The following is an 18,104-nucleotide window of genomic DNA, read 5'->3' as shown; positions in this document are numbered from 1 at the left end:
TTGGCTGTATAGGCCTTAAAGCTATTGCTGGCCTTAATTTTCAGTTAGATATGTTTTCTTTTCCTGAGAAAGCCTGTCTCTCTCAGAAGAAATTAAAGTCTGAATCTGGTTTCTGTCTTACTTCAGAGTTTTGTATTTTGACTCTTAAATGAGGTCTAGACTTGTAATTCTGCTGTACTTAGGAGCATTTTGTGGGCATATTTCCCTCTGTACTATAATGTCAATGCTTACACACCTTTGAAAACACCTACAACATTTTAGTATTGGGTTACTTCTTCAAATCTGAAGTGGCAAAACAGTGGTAAAACGATCTCTGATTCTCTTACTTTTTGTACTCTTTCTCTTGTTTTTCGCCTGAAGAGGTCTCTGTCTTCCTCGCCTTGACAAGAGCCTAACCACGCTGGGGATTGCACCTGGCTTATGTCTGCAGCTCCTTTTCTGACCAGACCAGTAACACTGTTTATTCTGTTGTTTTGTTTTTGGTTTTGTTTTTTCCCCAGGTATTACATATAAAGAGATACTGAACTTCAAGCCACCACAAACATCAGAGTCAAAGGAGACAGCAGTGTAATTGTATGACTTGGTCTTTTCAGAACTCAGAAGAAAGCAGGAAAGTTGTAAATGTTTGTAATATTTCAGGTGTATAAAACTTTTATAAATAAACTGGATGTAATCTATTTCATCTGCACTGTAAGAAAGAGCAGTGTCTTTTACTGTGCATGTGGAAATGCGATGCCTCTGGGAGCAGCCCCTCAGAACTGTCCAGAAGCTGATTTCTGCCCACAGTTTCTCCCCTCCGCACAAAAGGATTCAGTCTCTGATAACTCTGGAAAGAGCAGGTGGGACCAATTCTTCAAATCAGAAATCACATGAGAGTACAAGTTACCACTGTGAACAAGCTGAGACACAGAGTATGTCAATGATATGCAGTGTCTGCTCTCTGCTCTCCAGAGCTATTGAACTATCTTGAATGTGAGAGGTATCAATGGAACTTTCTCTGGAATATTTTACCTTGATGAGATATCTGGGGAGGCTGATCCGCTTCTGTGACCTCAGCTAGTGAGGAGCAGAGACACAGCCTGAATGGATGCATTTCTTTTGTCCTTTGTGAAAGCAGAAGATCCTGAGCTCCATCCAGGTCTGAAAAACTTATGCAAGAGGCAAGAAACAGGCAAGTGTCAGTGTCCTAGAGATTTTTAAGTGACCAGTGTAGTAGGATGAGATTTCCCAAGTGCATTAGGTGAGCAGCCATTAGGTAAACAATCACTTTCAAGAGTCACAATATTTTTATCTCAATGCAGTGCAGCCTCTTTGTATAACAGAGCAGGGATTTCCAGGGAGAAACTTTTTTAAAGACTTTCTCAAACTCTATAAGCTTTCTAGCATCTTCTTTCTGAAATAATCATTGAAAATATCCATCTTTTCAGAGGATGTACTGACTAGGTAACCAGCAGTGCTGATCTTAGAAATACAGCTGCATGCAGGTGACGTTATAGAAAATTAAGTGAGGATAAATACATGCTGCCTGCAGCAGGCTCTTGTACAGGCGTGTCGCCAGGTGCAGAATCACAGCCATTCTTTTTTGGAGCCTTCTGGAGTCATCTCACTTTGGGGGGAACCTTCCAACCTTCTGCTGGGAGGTGTCTTACCAGAAGGAGTCAGATTCCTGATGAGCTACAATGGGATGTCAGATGCTTTATGAGCTTCTCTTACTGTCTGGGTTCATTCATTGCGTTTTCCCAGGTGCATAGTTCATAGTAACCTCTCAGAGGTAGGAAAAAGAAATTGGCAAATCTTTGGTGAAGAATTTCCTTCTGAAATCACTTCTCTTTGTTAGAGGTCCTTTTTAAAATTGACTGTTTCCCAAAGCAATCTGCTGTAGTTTGTTGCCACTAAGCGCAGTGGTTGTGAAGGAAGACATTTGGTATTAGCAGGTAATAACTGAAAAAGAATTAAGAAATTAGGTGTGGTTGGTGGGCTGTTGTTCTTTTTTTTTGCTTTCATAACCAGTTTAAAGCAGACATTTAATCAAGGCACAGTTGTTCTGTTTCTTTCAGTGAATGTTTTACTTAAACACCTGTAAATAGTACCATTTGTTTAAAAATTACTCATGATGGGCATTGATTAGTGGAGACCTAGAGAGCAAATGGTAACAGAAACCTAGAATTGTTGATGTATTTGACAAGACATTAAAAAGTGTAGTTTCAGGAATGCATGAAACAAAGCAGGGAATGTAATTTGAAGCAAAACATTCTTCCACTGTAGAGGTCACTGAGGAAGGCACGCTTTCCCCATTTTGCACTATTGACTTCCTGCTTGGACTACACTTTCATGTGCAATAGGAACTTTATTTTTCACTTACTGTTTTTTAGGGTCGTGCCCTATCGTCCTCTTAAAAGTCATGGGAGAAAAGTGCCTATTGAAGATGGTGGGTTTTGATAGCCTAGCTTGTTGCAGATGTCGAGTGGCTGAGGTGAACTTGCCTCTTGTAGTACTATAGAAGCCACAGGCTTCTGGAGACATAAGGAGATGGCATTTGTTTTTTCTGTCTGTTTGGGGATCACAGAACTCTTGAAGTAACTGAAGAACAGAGCTCGATGCGTGTGCCAGAAGAGACAGAAGAGCTGCTGCGCCGCCTAGTCAGTAAACACTACAGAAGGTAAATAACAAACATGAAAAGTTTGTTGCGTCTTGGCATGATGTTTCTGTGAAGAGATTGGAATCTGATGAAACTGCTCAAAAAAGCAATAGGAATTTTTAGTATGAGGAGCTCGTTAAAAGAAATGTGAGGTGAAAGCAGAAATATTTTGCATGGGAGGCAGCTGCTGTTTGAAAGCGAGCAACATTTCCCAGGATTTTATTTGCTGTTTCTACTGGTGCTTAGCAACTCAGGAATAAGAACCCAATTTCTGTTTGCCTTAAAGACAAATGTAAATATGTTCTGCATGTACTTGAAATGTATTGTGAAAAATAAAGGTTGGGTTTTGGGGTTTTTTATGCAGTAATGGTGTCGTTTTCCCCATACGTATTCCCAAATGTATAATCAGTACTGAAAGTAGTATTTTCAGTGCAAGGGAACCATATGAAACCTAATCTGTAGGTACATTTCATGTAATACGAGCTGCTGATGTAGCTTAGTTTGGAAGTCAGTCAGACCACAACACCATTTTCCAGGCTGAGTCAGCCACAGAGCTGACTTGATTGTACTGCTGCCACCTAATTATTTCCTAGAGCATCTGTTTTTAGCAGACATCCCTGCTTTGTTCTGAAGCATGGGATTTGCATGCTTAACTAGAATTTGTTCCACAGCTTGATTTTAAAAGTCTAAGTCAGACTGATGGTCATCACGCATATAGAACTTCAAGCTGGATACGGGACCTTCACCTTGAAAACCTCTGTTCCTCCTGGCTCCTTTAGATGAAGGTCATCCCATTACATGTCCGTGGCACTGAAGACGTTGTTCATGTTGAATTTTGATCAGATGGTGCTGTGGGTAGATATAGCTCACCGTTTCACTTCATCCTTATTTTTTCTTTTGTTACAGGTAGCACTAAAATGAGTGTTATGTGTCTTGTAAAATGTGTTCAGAAGATCCACTTTATTTTAATTTGAAACTACCAAGCAAAGGATCTGGGTGGGTTCTTTTATCTTTCTGCTTTCTGTTCTGCTGTTCAAATACAAATAGCAGATCCTTCTGATGATCCAAAGCTGGGAGGAGTGGCAGACACACCAGAAGGCTGTGCTGCCATTCAGCAAGACCGGACAGGCTGGAGAGTTAGGCTGAGGGGAGCCTTAGGAGGTTCAATGAGGGCAGGTGTAGAGTCCTAAGCATGGGAGGAATAACCACGTGCATCTGTACAGGTTAGGGGCTGACGTGCTCTAAAGGAGCTCTGTGGAGAAGGACCTGGGTGTCCTGGTGGCCAGCAGGTTGGCCATGAGCCAGCAGTGTGCTCTTGTGCCCAGGAAGGTCCTTGGTATCCTGGAGCACATTGAAAAGGGTGGCCAGCAGGTGGCCTCAAGGGAGGTCATCCTCTACTCTGCCCTGGCAAAGCCGCATGTGGCATGCTGTGTCCAGTTCTGGGCTCCTCCATTAAAGAAAGACAGGAACTTCTAGAGAGACTCCAGTGGAGGGCCCCAAGGATGATTAGAGGCCTAGAGCATCTCCTGTATGAGGAAAGGCTGGGACACCTGGGACTGTTCAGCCTGGAGAACACTGAGAAAGGATCTTATTAATGCTTATAAATATCTAAAGAGTGGGTGTCGAGGGCAGCCAAGCTCTTTTCAGTGGTGTCCAGTGACAGAACAAGAGGCAATAGGCAAAAACTGGTACACAAGAACTTCCATATGGAACATGAGAAAGAACATCTTTACTTTGAGAGTTACAGAGCACGGGAACAAGTCTCCTTCTCTGGAGATATTCAAAAACTACCTGGATGCTTTCCTGTGCAACCTCCTGTAGCAAACCTGCATTAGTAGTGTGATTGAACTAGATGATCTCCAGAGGTCCCTTCCAGCCCCTGTGATTCTGTGATTCTGTTCTGCTTAGCTAAGATCATACAGAATAAGCCATGTTGGATGCTGTCGTTCACTGGATCTTGGCATGAAATCTTCCCGTAGGGCTTTACCTGCTCTGTGCAGGTACCAGGGAAAGATCAGGGGTTCATCCGGGCTGTTTTCTGACTGATTTTCCATCTCTTGGATGCACTGTAGGGCAACTGCTTGTGTAAGCCAAGTAGTACCAGAAGCAGTTTCATGGACTACACAGCACCTAAAGTCTCCTCCTTGGTATTTTTACAAATTCAGGAGGTTGATTTGGGGAAATGTCAAGAAAGGAGGACTTCCATCATATAGACATCCTTTGAAGCTTCGCAGACTACTAGTTAATGAGCAGCAGCTCTCGTGCACAGCTCTTGTGACTGTTCATTTGCGGTTACCAGGGATAGTAGCATAATGATCTTGAAACTGCCACATGCAGCTCTCAGGCACAGGAATGATGCATGCTTTGTAGCTACCAGGAACAGCAGCCCTCTGCATGGAGGTAAATGGGGACAAGGAAAGTAATTTAGGGACTTATTTTTATCTCCCGCTATTGTGCTCTGCAAGCTGGTTTCCCTTATGCTTTACTTTGCTGTATTTCCATGCTAGTTTTTTAGTTCACGTACTCTTTTTCATCAGTATGCAGCAGGGAGGAATCCATGGGCACTCTGTCTACCAGGGGCCTCGGTCAAGGCAGCATTGTTCTGGCATTTTAAAGGCCCGTTTGTACATAACAGAGCTGTTGCCTCCTAGCAGCACTGCTTGGCGTCTGTCCGACCGCTCTGCTGCTCCTAGAAAGCTCCTGGCATTTGGGCGTTTGAGTCAAGTTTGAATTTTATTTATTTTAATATACACAATAGTGTGCTGCTGTAAGGAGAGAAAATAGAGTGACAAGTCAAATCAGAGAAACAAGAACTAAGGTTTTCAGTAAAGCAACCTCCCTCTCTCAAGATGTAGGGTACATCATAGACTAAAGTTCAGTCCTAAGGAATCAAAATTGCTGCTCAGAAGGAATCAAAATTGCTGCTCAGAAGGAATCCTGCGCTGTGGCCAGAGTAACCAAGTATTTCCAATGAGAGTATGAACTCTTAAGGAACCCTGAGGAGACTTTGTATTTAATGCAGGAAAGTATCATAGTGTAAAACTTCCATACAGAGGAAGTACACAAAATGTCTGCTAGTCCCGAAGCAGGGCGCTTCTGTAAGAATAGGTTTGCATATTGATGAGAGACAGCACTGCACGGACCTCACTGGACAGCATCGCACAGGAATGTATCTGGAATGAAAAACTGCTAGAACGAGATGATAAAATCAAGCAAATATTTGATTACACTTAAATGCTTACAGTAAATGTAATGCATCTCCAGTCAATGTGTTCGCTGGAGTTTTTAGTTCTGGAATTCCAGACAAAAATTTAGGCAATCATCTTGGGGCTTCATCATGATCCCCAAAGTCTCAATCATTCCGTATCTTTACTACCATTAATATAGTTGACTTAGGTGATCCTGTTGATGTGCTTTCTCATACAGGCTTTTTGCCATTTTTCCTCGTATGGCACCACTCACTGAAGAGGGCAATAGCTAAATTTTCTCTAGGAACATACTAGGATGTGTTTACTGACAAAGGCAGTTGCTCCTGGCGCAGCTCTCACAGCAGGCAATGGGTGCGCTGGAAGATGAGGCAGCACGCAGGATGTGGAAAACAGCTGTGACACCCAAAATCATCCCTACGGGATCGGATTCCCCCCTTTCCTCTGCCAAAGCCACCTCAGCTGTTCCTCGTGTCCCAGCTGCAGAGCTCAGCTCTGATGCAGCTGCAAGCACTCCATGCTCCGTGCGCTGGACACGTGGGCTCTGCGCTAACAAAACCACCAGAGCTGGGAGCGCCTCTAGGTGCTGCGCTTCAGCACTTGATGCTGCTGAATGACCAGCACAGCTTGGGCCCAGGCCGTACGCAGCCTTCCCACAACTCCGCAGGCACAGCTGAGGAGCTGGCGGGGCCAGGGGGTACTCCTGGCCAGCAGTGCAGGGCAGCCTGCTGGCTTTGGAGGCTGAAAGGTTTTAACAGCACGGAGTCAGGCAGCTTCCTGCCAGCCAGCTGCAGATCCAGCGAGCTGCTCCAGGCGCGGTTAAGGTACTAGCCCAGTCAGAGAGACAGAGCTGATAGTACCTGGAAAATTGAGTTCACCCCAAACGGATGGATGCTTAAGACTTTCATCTATTTGTACTGTTGTCCTCTTGCCATGAAGTAATAACAGCATAGTCTGTGTGAAGCAGTTGTTCATGGATTGCTCAGAACGTGTAATGGTGAGGCGGCTGTAAGGGCCTGAGAGCATCTCCGCTGCCAGAGGTTTGGTTGCTGGGGCCTGGGGCCAGCTCAGAATGGCACCTCCAGGGGCAACCACTCATAACAGGGACCCTGGGGACCAGCCCCAGCCTGGCCTGTCCCCACAGAAGTGCCTCAGGCCTGGGGCAGCTCCTGGTATGCTCTAGCCTAGACTTGGGGGTTTCCATTACGTTAGGGTCGACCTGAATGCAGTGCTCCAGAGTAAACTGTAGCGTAAAATAACAATAACTCTTAAATATTGTTATTTTATTGCTAAATAATAAATACTGCAGATAATAAAATGTAAAAGAAAATAATAGGTATTTTCCCTGCCACTTGGGAAATCTGTGGGAAGTCACTGTAAGCCTCTCATTTGCTATTAACAGGATCAGGACCAAGCCCAGTGTCCTGACAATTTAATTCCATTTAAACAAAGAGAAGACTACACAGGACAATTTTTTGAAAGGCATTACTGAATAAAATCCTAACTAAACAACCCGACTTACCAGGTTAAACCACAGGAGATAGAATATAGTGGATTTTGAGATCAAGTTGCATGCCAGCAGAATAAGAGGACAGGGATACAAACTTCCATCCCATGTCATGTTACAAGCTTTAAGTGTGACTCCCTTTATGGCTTCTAAATCAAAACACTCGGTTAAGGCTTTAAGTTCAGGCTGCTGAATTATGGGAACAGGTGTGAAACTACGGCCGTATGTAAACAAGTGAATGTTTGGAGTCTCATTCTGGAGCAAAATGAGTGGGATTCTCTCTACAAACAAAGCTCACTGTAATTATAACTGCTATAGCTATTCAATATTGCCATTTCAAGGCTCTAAACCAGAATATTAACTACTTTTCCTTGGTTTTTCAATTGCCTTGATTTCATGGCCTTTTGTGTATTATGAGGGGATTAGTGGTCACGATCGCCAGGATTTGATACGATTATTATGAACTTGCTGTATGTCTTCCAGCTTTTGAATTGCTTTGCATAACTAGTGTTTGGCAGCATTCGCTGAGTACTCTGAGATATAAATTATTTGTGTAAATGGAAAATTCACTTTGCGCTGTAACCTCCAGTCATAGCAATGGGATAAGCAAAGCCTCCCGTGAGAAAATGCCGGGGAGCTGAGCTGCCCTGAGCAGCAGGCAGCATCGCTGCGACCCAGAGTGTGCCCAAGTCATACCAGAGGGTGCCTGATGGTGCCTGACTGTTGATATAAGTCTTTTCTGTTATGGTCATGGGACATGCTCTGCTGCCCAGACATGCTTTGTGATCAATTAGTAGGTATAAAGATTAAATCTTTTATCTTGTCCAGGAATGTTAGGCCTTAAAAAAAAAAGGCACATCAGTAAGACTGGTTATAGAGTCTGAACCAGAATGTGCTATTCCTCTTGGATATTTAGTCTTGGGAAGGAGAAAAATGGAAAGCTGAAAGAGGGCAGGAGGTGAATCAGTATTTTCCCTCATTTTCTCAGTGCAAGTTTCATCAGCTCAAACAGTGTTCTTTCCAAGTAATTCAAATGAAATTGCTGAGCAAATGTGGTATGGGTGTGTGGACACAAACCCAGACTGGCTTCTCCCCTGACTGTGGGAGAGGCTGCTGAGCAAGGGCTCCAGAAAGCACAGGGTTGCTGGGCTCACCCAGGCAAGAGGTGTCATCCAAAGCCATGCACACACACCTGCAGGAGCCAGGTCTTTCAATGAGGATGTATTCCGCAGCCTGCTACACGTCGGGGTAAAGGCCCTTCCATCCCAAGTCTTTTTTTTCATAGCAGATTCCCAAACAAAACATTTTTATATATCATCCTGAAAGATAATTCACCAAAAAGTTGAATGGGTGGCCTGTTTATGTTGGCCACCTTTGACAATCTTGCTGACATGGAGATATACCATTAGAACTGCACTGAAATCAGCAGGATGTATTGCAGCACTCAGCATAAGCAAAATGGGCAGAATCTTGTCTTTAAGGATTTAATTATGGATTATGGATCTGTCATTGTCTTCCCTGGGTACAAGATCAGCCTATCAATGAAGAAAGAGGAGGACAGAGCTAGGCTCTTCTCAGTGATGCCCAGTGCCAGGACAAGAGGCAGTGGGCACAAACTAGAGCACAGGAGATGCTGTCTGAACATCAGGCGGCAGTTCTGTGCTATGCAGGTGATGGAGCACTGGCACAGGCTGCCCAGAGGCTGTGGAGTCTCTCCCAAGGAGATCTCCAGAAGCTGCCTGGACATGGGCCTGGGCACCCTGCTCTGGGCATCCCTGCTGGAGCAGGGGTTGGGCCAGGTGGGCCCAGAGGGCCCTGCAAACGTCAGCCATTCTGTGATTCTGTAAATTGAGCGCTTCTATTCCATTTCCATGGAATGTCAGGAAGAAAAATCCTACCCAGTGTAAGTAAGGATGGCAAAATCTGACACAATTTTATTTAAAAAAATTGCAGAACATTTACCCACATAACTGAGCATTCATGTTTTCTAGATGCACTTTCTAAAAACAGTTTTCTTTCTCATCAGTCAAAGAGGTCCTTCTCCCTTGGTGTATTTAGCAGTAGTAACGTTGTAGCAGAGATGCAGATATAACGACAGAGGGCTTCTGGGGAGCGGTGGTATCTTTTACCAGACAGACATAACTGGTGAAAAAAACTAAAGGAGCTGTCAGACGAACATGCTCCCTTTGAGGTCTGAAAATAGAGCCTCAATCACAAATCTTTTGTCTCTGGGTGATCTTCACTCTAATTTCAAAATACCTTTCCCTCTAAACTATTTACTCCTCTATGGTTTCCCTAATGAAAAGAGCCTCCTGTGGGTACAGTTATCAATCTTTGGTCACTGCGACCAGCATGAAGCCCTTAATGTTATTTACTGAATGAAAATGGCAGCTAAAACAAGAAAACATGAATAAATAAATAAATAGATAAATCAGCCTCTCCTGATTAGCCTTCAGTTTAATTATTTCTTTGGTTCAGATGTTCATTATTCAGCTTCATAAACTAATCCTAAGTAAACTACAGATTTCAAGATCATTTCTGGCACTGATTAATTTTGAGCTGTTAATAAATGGTTGCCCTATAATCTTTCCTTATTTATTTGCTCAGTTCTTCTGTAGATATTTAGGATGGATTAACCTTGGTTTCATTTCCCAGTAGCAGCCCTAGAAGAAAAAGAAGGCCCTGGGATGAGTGAATGGCTGTGAAAGCCAAATGACATAACATTGCACAGACAGGCGAAGGTGGTCTGCAGCCTGATTAGCAAATGGGCACTGGAGTCACCGGCCTCCTAATCCTGGCCTGCCGGCTGAAGGCCTGCACTCAGGTATTCAAATCCAAATAGGGTTTAATCATTAGGGTGGAGACTTCTTTATCAGTGAACTTCTCTTTGAGATAGGGTAATAGAAACCACATGTCTTTGATCTCAGCAGCGGCTGCGTGTGTGACACAAGCCTTGGTATAAAGGAAGGAACCTGCCCCTACTGCCCTCTGAACTTTCTGGAGGACAAAAAGCCCAAGGAAAGAGAAAGATTATTTTCTTCTCTCTTTTTCTAAAGCATAGTATATCTATGCTTTCTATTTGAAGATGATTAATTTTTTTTTCTTAATTCTCTCCCCTTCAGAGAACTTGAAGTCTCTCAGGAACACAGATAGGGCTGCCCAACAAATAGGATCAGTAGGGATGAAGAAGCTGAGTTGACTCTGAAGCACATTGAGGGAATTGCTACAGCAATACAAACACCTTCTGAAGGAGCAATTGCTGAGGTTTGGGAGATTTTGAGAAGGGGTCTGTTGCTATTTAATTACACAGTGTTATCAGAAGGCACTATGTAAATGCTGTTAGGATATAAATATAAAAATATAGTAACTGTATGAGATGCAAGATCTACTTACTTTTACATGACTGTCCTAACAGATGTCTTACCAGATGAACAAGAAGACTATTATCTATCTAGCCATCCCATCCCTGTGTGACAACATAGGGAGAACTATAAGGGTTTGGTTAAAAAAGTAGTGTCTGTCAAGCCATTATCCCATTTGATGTCTCAGGCTGTGTTTCTACAGCTGCCCATGGAGGTCCACCCAATGGCTGAGGAGGTATTCTCTCTCTCTTACCTGCCAGCTGGTGCTCCTCAGAGCTCAGCATTCAGAGCTGCTTCTCTTCACTAAGCTGGCAAATAATACCAAAAAAAAAAAAAAGGAAGAGAGAGAATTTCCCAGCTCAGCTGAAATGGCTTAGTGGCTTAGTGCAGGGTCAGAGATCAGCTGTCAGGGTCAGGATGCTGTGGAGCTGCATCTCAAACCAGTAAACACCTCTGCCTCACTTAGGTAGGAAGGCAGTCTACTCTAAACTACAGAAATTAAGAAGAAAACCAGCAAAGTATTCTTCAGAGGGTTGGATGCAATGTCTGGAATCAGCTCACACTGTGGCAGAGTTTTGCATAAAGGGGTCCTGTGTCTCACTTGAGCTATGGATGTTACCGCCCTGCTGCTCTTCACTTGGTATGCAGAGGTCTGGTTTGGATACAGGTTTTAATCAAAATGGGATACTGGGATGCAGGTAACTGAAACAGAATCACAAGATTGTAGGGTTTTGAAGGACCTCTGGAGATTATCTAGTCTAACGCACCCTTAGTGGGGGAGCAGGTTTTCTACAGTAGGTTGCATAGGCAAGTGCCCAGGTGAGTGTTAAATATTGCCAGAGAAGATGACTCCACGACCCTCCTGGGAAGCTTGTTCCAGTACTCTGTCATCCTTGTAGTAAAGAAGCTTTTCCTTGTGCTTGTATGGTACTTCCTGTGTCCCAGTTTGTGTCTGTTGCCCCTAATCCTGTTGCTGGGCGCCGTCTAAAAGAGCCTGGCCCCATTCACTTGATGCTCATGTTTTAGATATTTATAAAAATTGAGAAGGTATTCCCTCTGTCTTCTCCAGGCTGAGCAGTCCCAAGTGTCTCAGCCTTTCCTCACAAGGGAGTTGCTCCAGGTCCTTTATCATCTTTGGGGCCCTCTGTTGGACTCTTTCTAGAAGTTCCTGTGTTTCTTTAATGGAGGGGCCCAGAACAGGACACAGTACTTCAGATGTGGCCCCACCAGGGCAGAGTAGAGGGGTATGATCACCACCTTGACCATTATTGAAGACTGGACTGACACTGTCTTTTCTCCAGTCCTCAGGCACCTCTCCCGTTCTCCATGATCTTTGAAAGATGATAGAGAGCAGCTTGGCCAACACTTCTGCCAGCTCCCTCAGCATTTGTGGGCACATCCCATCAGGACCCATGGATTTGAGTGTGTTGAGTTTGCCTGGACAATCTGACCAGATCTTCCTCCACCAGCCTGAGAAATGTTTTGAGTTCCTTGAGAGTTACACATGAAATAAGGGAGAAAAGTAGATTAGTGGCAGATGTAATAACAGATGTGTCCTTCTGTCAGGGTAAGGAGGGGCATTAAAAGGATTCCGGAAGGTGTCTGCAAGAGAGTATCTAAAATGGAGAGACTGAAAATAAGTATGGAACATTCAGTCCTTCAGCAAGTATCCCTTACCCATCCTGCTACAGAGCTCAAGTGGCAAAATAGAATTTACTATTCCAATCAAGTATTTGCAGAACAGTCCGGTAAAATTTACATACTAAGTGCCTATGTGTGGGCACACTCATTTGTGGAGCAGTCACAGTAGTTTGAAATTACCACAATTACAAACATCTCTTCTTTTCCCTGTGTCTCAAAGCAGTTCTTGAAAACAGGCGCTATGCGCACACTTGAGTTTAGGACACAGCCATTTATCTTAATTAAGCCACCCAAAGTTTAGTATACATGTGTGTATTTGAATAAAATTGTTTGAAAATGCTTTTAAAAAAAAAAATGTCTTTCCAAAAGTAGTTTGACATGGAAATTAACAATGAAGGTGAAGATATATCTAGAAAACACTTTTTCTTTTTAAATATTTAAAATGTAAATCTGCACCCTTAATAACATGAATCATGTATTGGAGACAAATTTAAAATAACACAACAACAAAAAGCTGCCAAGAGCCCAACAGGTAGAATCCATAATTTGAAATTCATTTGATTATTTCTTGACAAGGCTGTGTGTTCATCTCAATTCACCCAAGCCACTTGCAGTGGGAACACTTGATTTGATTAAGTGCATTCAAATACATTTTTCAGTCCGAGGAAAGAAATGACATTCTGCCATCCTTTTTTAAGGAGAAAAATCTTGCTAATGCCAAAAGGAATTTTGCTTAGAGAAGATTTGCCCATAATGTCTCAACTTGTACATTTTAGGCACATTTATTTATTTGTGAAACCTTACAAATATTACATGACTGCTTCTTCAGTGAAGCACATCTGCTGAAATTCGAATCCTATACAGATGCTTCAGGTCTACTGACTCCAGTGGCATCAAAGAGATGTAGGTTTGGCCAGCCATTTAATGGTATAATGTCAAATTCTGGTAGCCTTTCCTCTAGGTAGCCAGAATAGGGAGAAGTGAGATGCAAAAAGCTGTCAAGCGAGTTAAAAGGGATCGGCTCCAGGCCTGCTGGAGTCAGCTGAGCACTCTCCCAGCCTTTTACGTGCTTAACTGATAGAGCTATCTCTTCTAACAGCCAGAAGCCAGACATAATTTTCAAGACTTAATGTGTTTCTGCCTTATCGTGATAATCAGTAGTTGGCTACAGGCCGCAGACAAAGAAAGTGTTGGGGATAGACAAGGTGACCCTGTTTACTTTCTCAATGGACTACAAATAGTTGGTAGGTACTTGCTGTTTACGTGTAGGGAGGACAGCTGATCCCCCGTGGTCCTAGGAAACACTCTTGAGCCCGCTTTTACTGTCTAGCTCACAGAGTTTGGAAATGATGCACTGCACTCCCCTTTTGAACTGGATTTTTTTTCTGTAGCTGCCTGTTACAGACAACGCCTGAGATGGGACACGGCTCTGATATACAGATCTGTGACAGGAAAACAGAGAATTGACGTCGACGTCCAAGTGACTGCAAATATAAAGCCTGAACCCAACAGGAGCTTTTCTGCATAGCAGGGATTATGCCTGAAATAAGTAAAACTCTCTTAGATTTCTTCCAGAAAAAGAAATCAGAGCAAAACTACACTGAAGCCCAGTAAGGTTAAATAAAAACTAAAAAGAGAAACAGGCAGTGCTAGCCAAACCAGCAAACCAGTAACAATGAAAAACCCAGCCTTGAGAAGTTTGATTTTCTAGCTCAGAAACAGAGAGACAAGTGGCTATCACTGCTGGCTTTGTGTGGAAGGTGCTCATCTAATACATGATCAGTGGTGTAAAAACCTAAATTCAGACAGCCTTCCTGCCAGCTGATCTCCCTGTGCCCTATTTCCATCTCTGCTTATCTGGTGTACTTTGGAAATGCTATTTACTCAGGTTTTGTATAGCATTCAGCACACCTGTGCCTTTAGGTGATGCCGGACTCTGTGTAAATCCTGTATCTACATCCCTTTTCCTGACTCTTGCAGTATCTCAACACTTCCTATTCAAATGCATTCATCCTCCTGCATCCCCTGTACTGTCACCCAGAAATGCTGTCCCCGGACTGTGTGTGCATGGATAAAATGCAGTGCAGTTACAGGTTAAACAGGAAGCTTGAGGTCAGAAACCAAATCTGGGTCACTCCAGGCATCAGCTTTCTCTTTCACTATTAAAATAAACTTTCCTCTGGATTAATCAATTTCCAGTAACAAGGGCAGAGCTCAGAGTGCCAAGGCTGAGCCTTCAACTACCTGCATTACAGCTTTATAAGGAAATACGGTATTTCTGTTACTTAAAAATTAAAGCAACACTATAGCCATTGTGATGGGTAAATTAAAGAGGCATTTTCAAAAACCAACCATGGTTCTTCCTCTGCTTGTTTGTAGATACCATACATTAAATGAATGCTGCCCCACAGGGTAAGCACATTGTTCCACCAAAGCTGCCACCGCTGCGACAGCTGCCTCTCTGAAGCCTCCTTTGGGACGCTGGGTGCATAGCTGTAAGCTTTTGTCTGTGTCTAAGACCTTGTGCATCTGCAGTTACACTTCAAATAAATTCCAGCTGAATATTGAACCAATGTTTAGATGAAATCCCCAAATCCCCAGATCTGTGAGCTTGCTCTCAAACTCCCAGTATCTTTGAAGAAAAATTCAGTCCCATTTCCTATTAGGGTCTGAGCAGTGGCTCCGGGTTAATCTCTGTCTGTCTCCCTGGTAACAGTCAAGGAAGGCAAAACAGCAGTAGGAAGGGTCTCCAGCAACTATTCCTGTTATCAGAGCCCATCAGCAGGTGACCACTTCTCATATCCAGGAACAATAAATACAGCCCGTGGCTAATGGACTGACCCCACAGCTTTCTTCAAACGTTTCAGAGAGAATTAGCTGGTGGCCAGTCTTGTGATGGAAGGTTCTCTAAACCTCAGTCCTATGTTTTGTGCTGCCCAGTCAGAATGCATGCAGATGCTGCAATTCTCTTGACAGTCTGCAAAACGAATATATATATATATTATTTTATATAGTCTTTATTCGAGCAACCTTTATGTACATATCACTACAATCAGAAATATTCCACATCTTTCAGCTGTTACGTAATTTGAATGTTTAGCTTGTGTGGCAAGAAGAAATCAGTTTGCTGCATTCCCAGAAGCAAGATGTGCATGTTTTTACCTGATGGGGTTTTTTTTCCACACAACATCAATGAACAGCTGAGCATCTGCAAAAAAGGAGAATCCGTGGCACAGCAACATGGATGCTGCAACACATGCTTCTGCCAGGCATCCCACATCTGATGGGCTTCAAGCATTCTCCAAGCAATGTCAATCTACTTCTCATGCTCATTTTTAATAACTGTTCTACAAGATCCTTGCTAAAAATGACAAACGATAACGACTTGCTGTAAAACCAAGTATCAAGGTAGCATCTGTTCATGAGGAATACCGAAATAATTAAGCCTAAACATAAGCACAGCCAAAATCTTTCCCTCACTTAAAACTGGCTTATGAGGGTAGAGAAAAGAAGTGTCAAACTGGCAAATTCCACAGTAAATAATGAGGCTGAAGATGGCACAGGCTAGGCAATTTGGCCCAGCTAACATCTTGAACCTAGTGACTATCAGAAGAGAGCAGAGGTAGAAGAGCCCCTAAATGATCGTTTTTCCTGACAGAAGACAGCTAACAAGAATGACATTCTACGATTATGGATAATGCCCTGGCTTCACATCTAGTCTTAAAACAAATGCAGCCGTAGGTATCAAGCAAAGACATTTATATGTAATTTATTCTCAAAGCCACTGACAATTCTACAGCTGTTGAGTGCATTTAGAATCACTATGCTTCATAACTTCTGACAAAGACATGAAGTCTTGCTATTCCCTGGGTGATCAGGTACTTCAAAACAAGAAGAAAAGAAGAAAGAGAAGCAGAGCAGATGGATTGCCATTCTTCTGGTACTCTGCACTAACAGCTAAGATCATGGAGGCTCTTCCCCTCCCTCACCCTCAGGCCCACCTGGGCTCCAGCTGAAGCATTGTGCCAGACTTTCCACACCCCGCTGTGATGCACTGAGCGTCATGTTTCCAAAGTGGTAAAGCCACCAGCCTCCAGCTACACCATTGTACTCACAGAGAGGAAAATGATTGTCCTCAGTGTATAAAATGATGACCACTGAAACTCAACTCACCAAAAGAAAGGAATTCAAAGGTAGCTGACTTTCTTTGTAACGTATCCCAGGCTAAAGGAAACGTTAAGGTACAGCTCTGTGGTGGCTCATGAATGACAAAACCCATGAGAAATCCTGGTAGGAAACCATGACTTGGAGTTCACAACTACTTATTTTCAAGACAGTTCCTATGGAGACTGTTTGTCAGGAGAGATATTAGCTGTTAGTAGAACATCTCTCAGTCTCTCACTGCCCCTATGTCTATTCTGTCTATTACTGGTGGCCCACAGGGAGCTCTCAAAGTCAGGTCTCTTACATCATGAGCCAGCACGAGGGCACTTATCCAGGCTGTTAGTAAGGCATGCAGTGGGTGGGAAAGGCCGAGCGAGCCCCTTTGGTGGCAATGTAGGCAAAGCTCACAACTGTCAAAATGGCAGCCATCCATGACCAGGTCTGCATGGTTGCTGTTGCAGCCCACTCACTGCTATTCATGAGCAGATATAGACCACCTCAGTAGCTGCATAGAGCTATTTTGGATGTAAACCTTCAGTTTACATGCAATGGCTATAAATATGCAGCCATGCTCACTCTGAAGCATGCTGGCTCTGGAAATTCTCTTTTCTGTATCCAGGCCTACCAAGCCCAATCTGGCTCCCACCAGAGCCTGTCAAGTGCTCCTGCAAGGGGATAGCAAAACATACTCTTGTTACTCTTTTTCTCCATCAGATGATACTTTACAGCCCCTCATGACTTACAGCAGCAGAGTTTACTTGGGTTTTAGGATAAATCAAGTTTTCTCGTAAACTTTGAGACAGGCACAGAAAAAGAAAAACACATCTAAATAATTGAGAGATCAGATACTCATTCTGAATATACATTTTACATCACTCAGAAATGTGCATGTAATGCCATAGCACATTTGCAATGGAAGGATATTCTTTACCAGAGAATTACTTGCCAAGCGATTTCAGGTAACAACCAGATGAGAAAATTGCTACAAAACAATGCTGTTAGGGCCAGAGGGGAACTTGATCATTTCCATAAAATTGTGGATTGAGTTGGTAAAAACATCATCAGCATGGATGGATGCAGAAATCTGCTGGCTGAGTGAGAACTTTCTATATAAAATTTGGTTCCCCTGTAGCTACTGGATGTCAAATTGACACGTCAGAGACATCACCTTGTCTTTTTTTTTCCAATGTATTCAAGCAGATACTGTAATTTTTCCTGTAGCTTAGCTACGAAAACAACTAAGGAGGAACCAGTGGGAGTTTGACATCAAATTCAAAGATGCTAAGATTAATACTCTAAAAGGTAGGTATAAACATGTAAGTAATACGTAGCACATAGTCTAAATGTACTACATCTAAGTATAAGCACAAAAAGATGGTGTTTCTGAAAAATGTATTTCAGCCAAGCACCAGTAATACTAGCTGATATGCTACTGCAAACATGCTTTGGTCTAATAAAGCCAGATATTTTACAATAGATCCACCTACTTACTGTTAATATCTAAACATTTCTTTAAATAAGAAATGGAAATTAAAAAAAAACACAAACACCTGTATCTAAATGAAAAAAACATATTTAAAATTTCC

At 42.9% G+C, this 18,104-nt stretch overlaps 1 protein-coding gene across 4 annotated transcripts in view; it reads left to right on the top strand.

Moving 5' to 3' along the window:
• Positions 1 to 3,001, top strand: part of LOC110392504 (mitogen-activated protein kinase 12-like) — a 33,234-nt gene extending 30,233 nt beyond the window's left edge. For 3 of the 4 annotated variants that reach the window (XM_021384752.1, XM_021384753.1, XM_021384754.1), the window contains one exon: positions 501 to 2,997. In XM_021384752.1, coding sequence (XP_021240427.1) covers positions 501 to 571 — 71 coding nt within the window. In that variant the 3' untranslated portion in view covers positions 572 to 2,997. Of the gene's footprint in view, positions 1 to 500 lie in introns of all 4 variants that reach the window. The other variant, XR_002434434.1, reaches the window with a different exon arrangement.

The sequence above is a fragment of the Numida meleagris genome, chromosome 1, assembly GCF_002078875.1.
Source record: "Numida meleagris isolate 19003 breed g44 Domestic line chromosome 1, NumMel1.0, whole genome shotgun sequence".
Classification (NCBI taxonomy): Eukaryota; Metazoa; Chordata; class Aves; order Galliformes; family Numididae; genus Numida; species Numida meleagris.
Note: the sequence above shows the minus strand (reverse complement) of the source record. Positions and strands in the feature narration are given on the sequence as shown.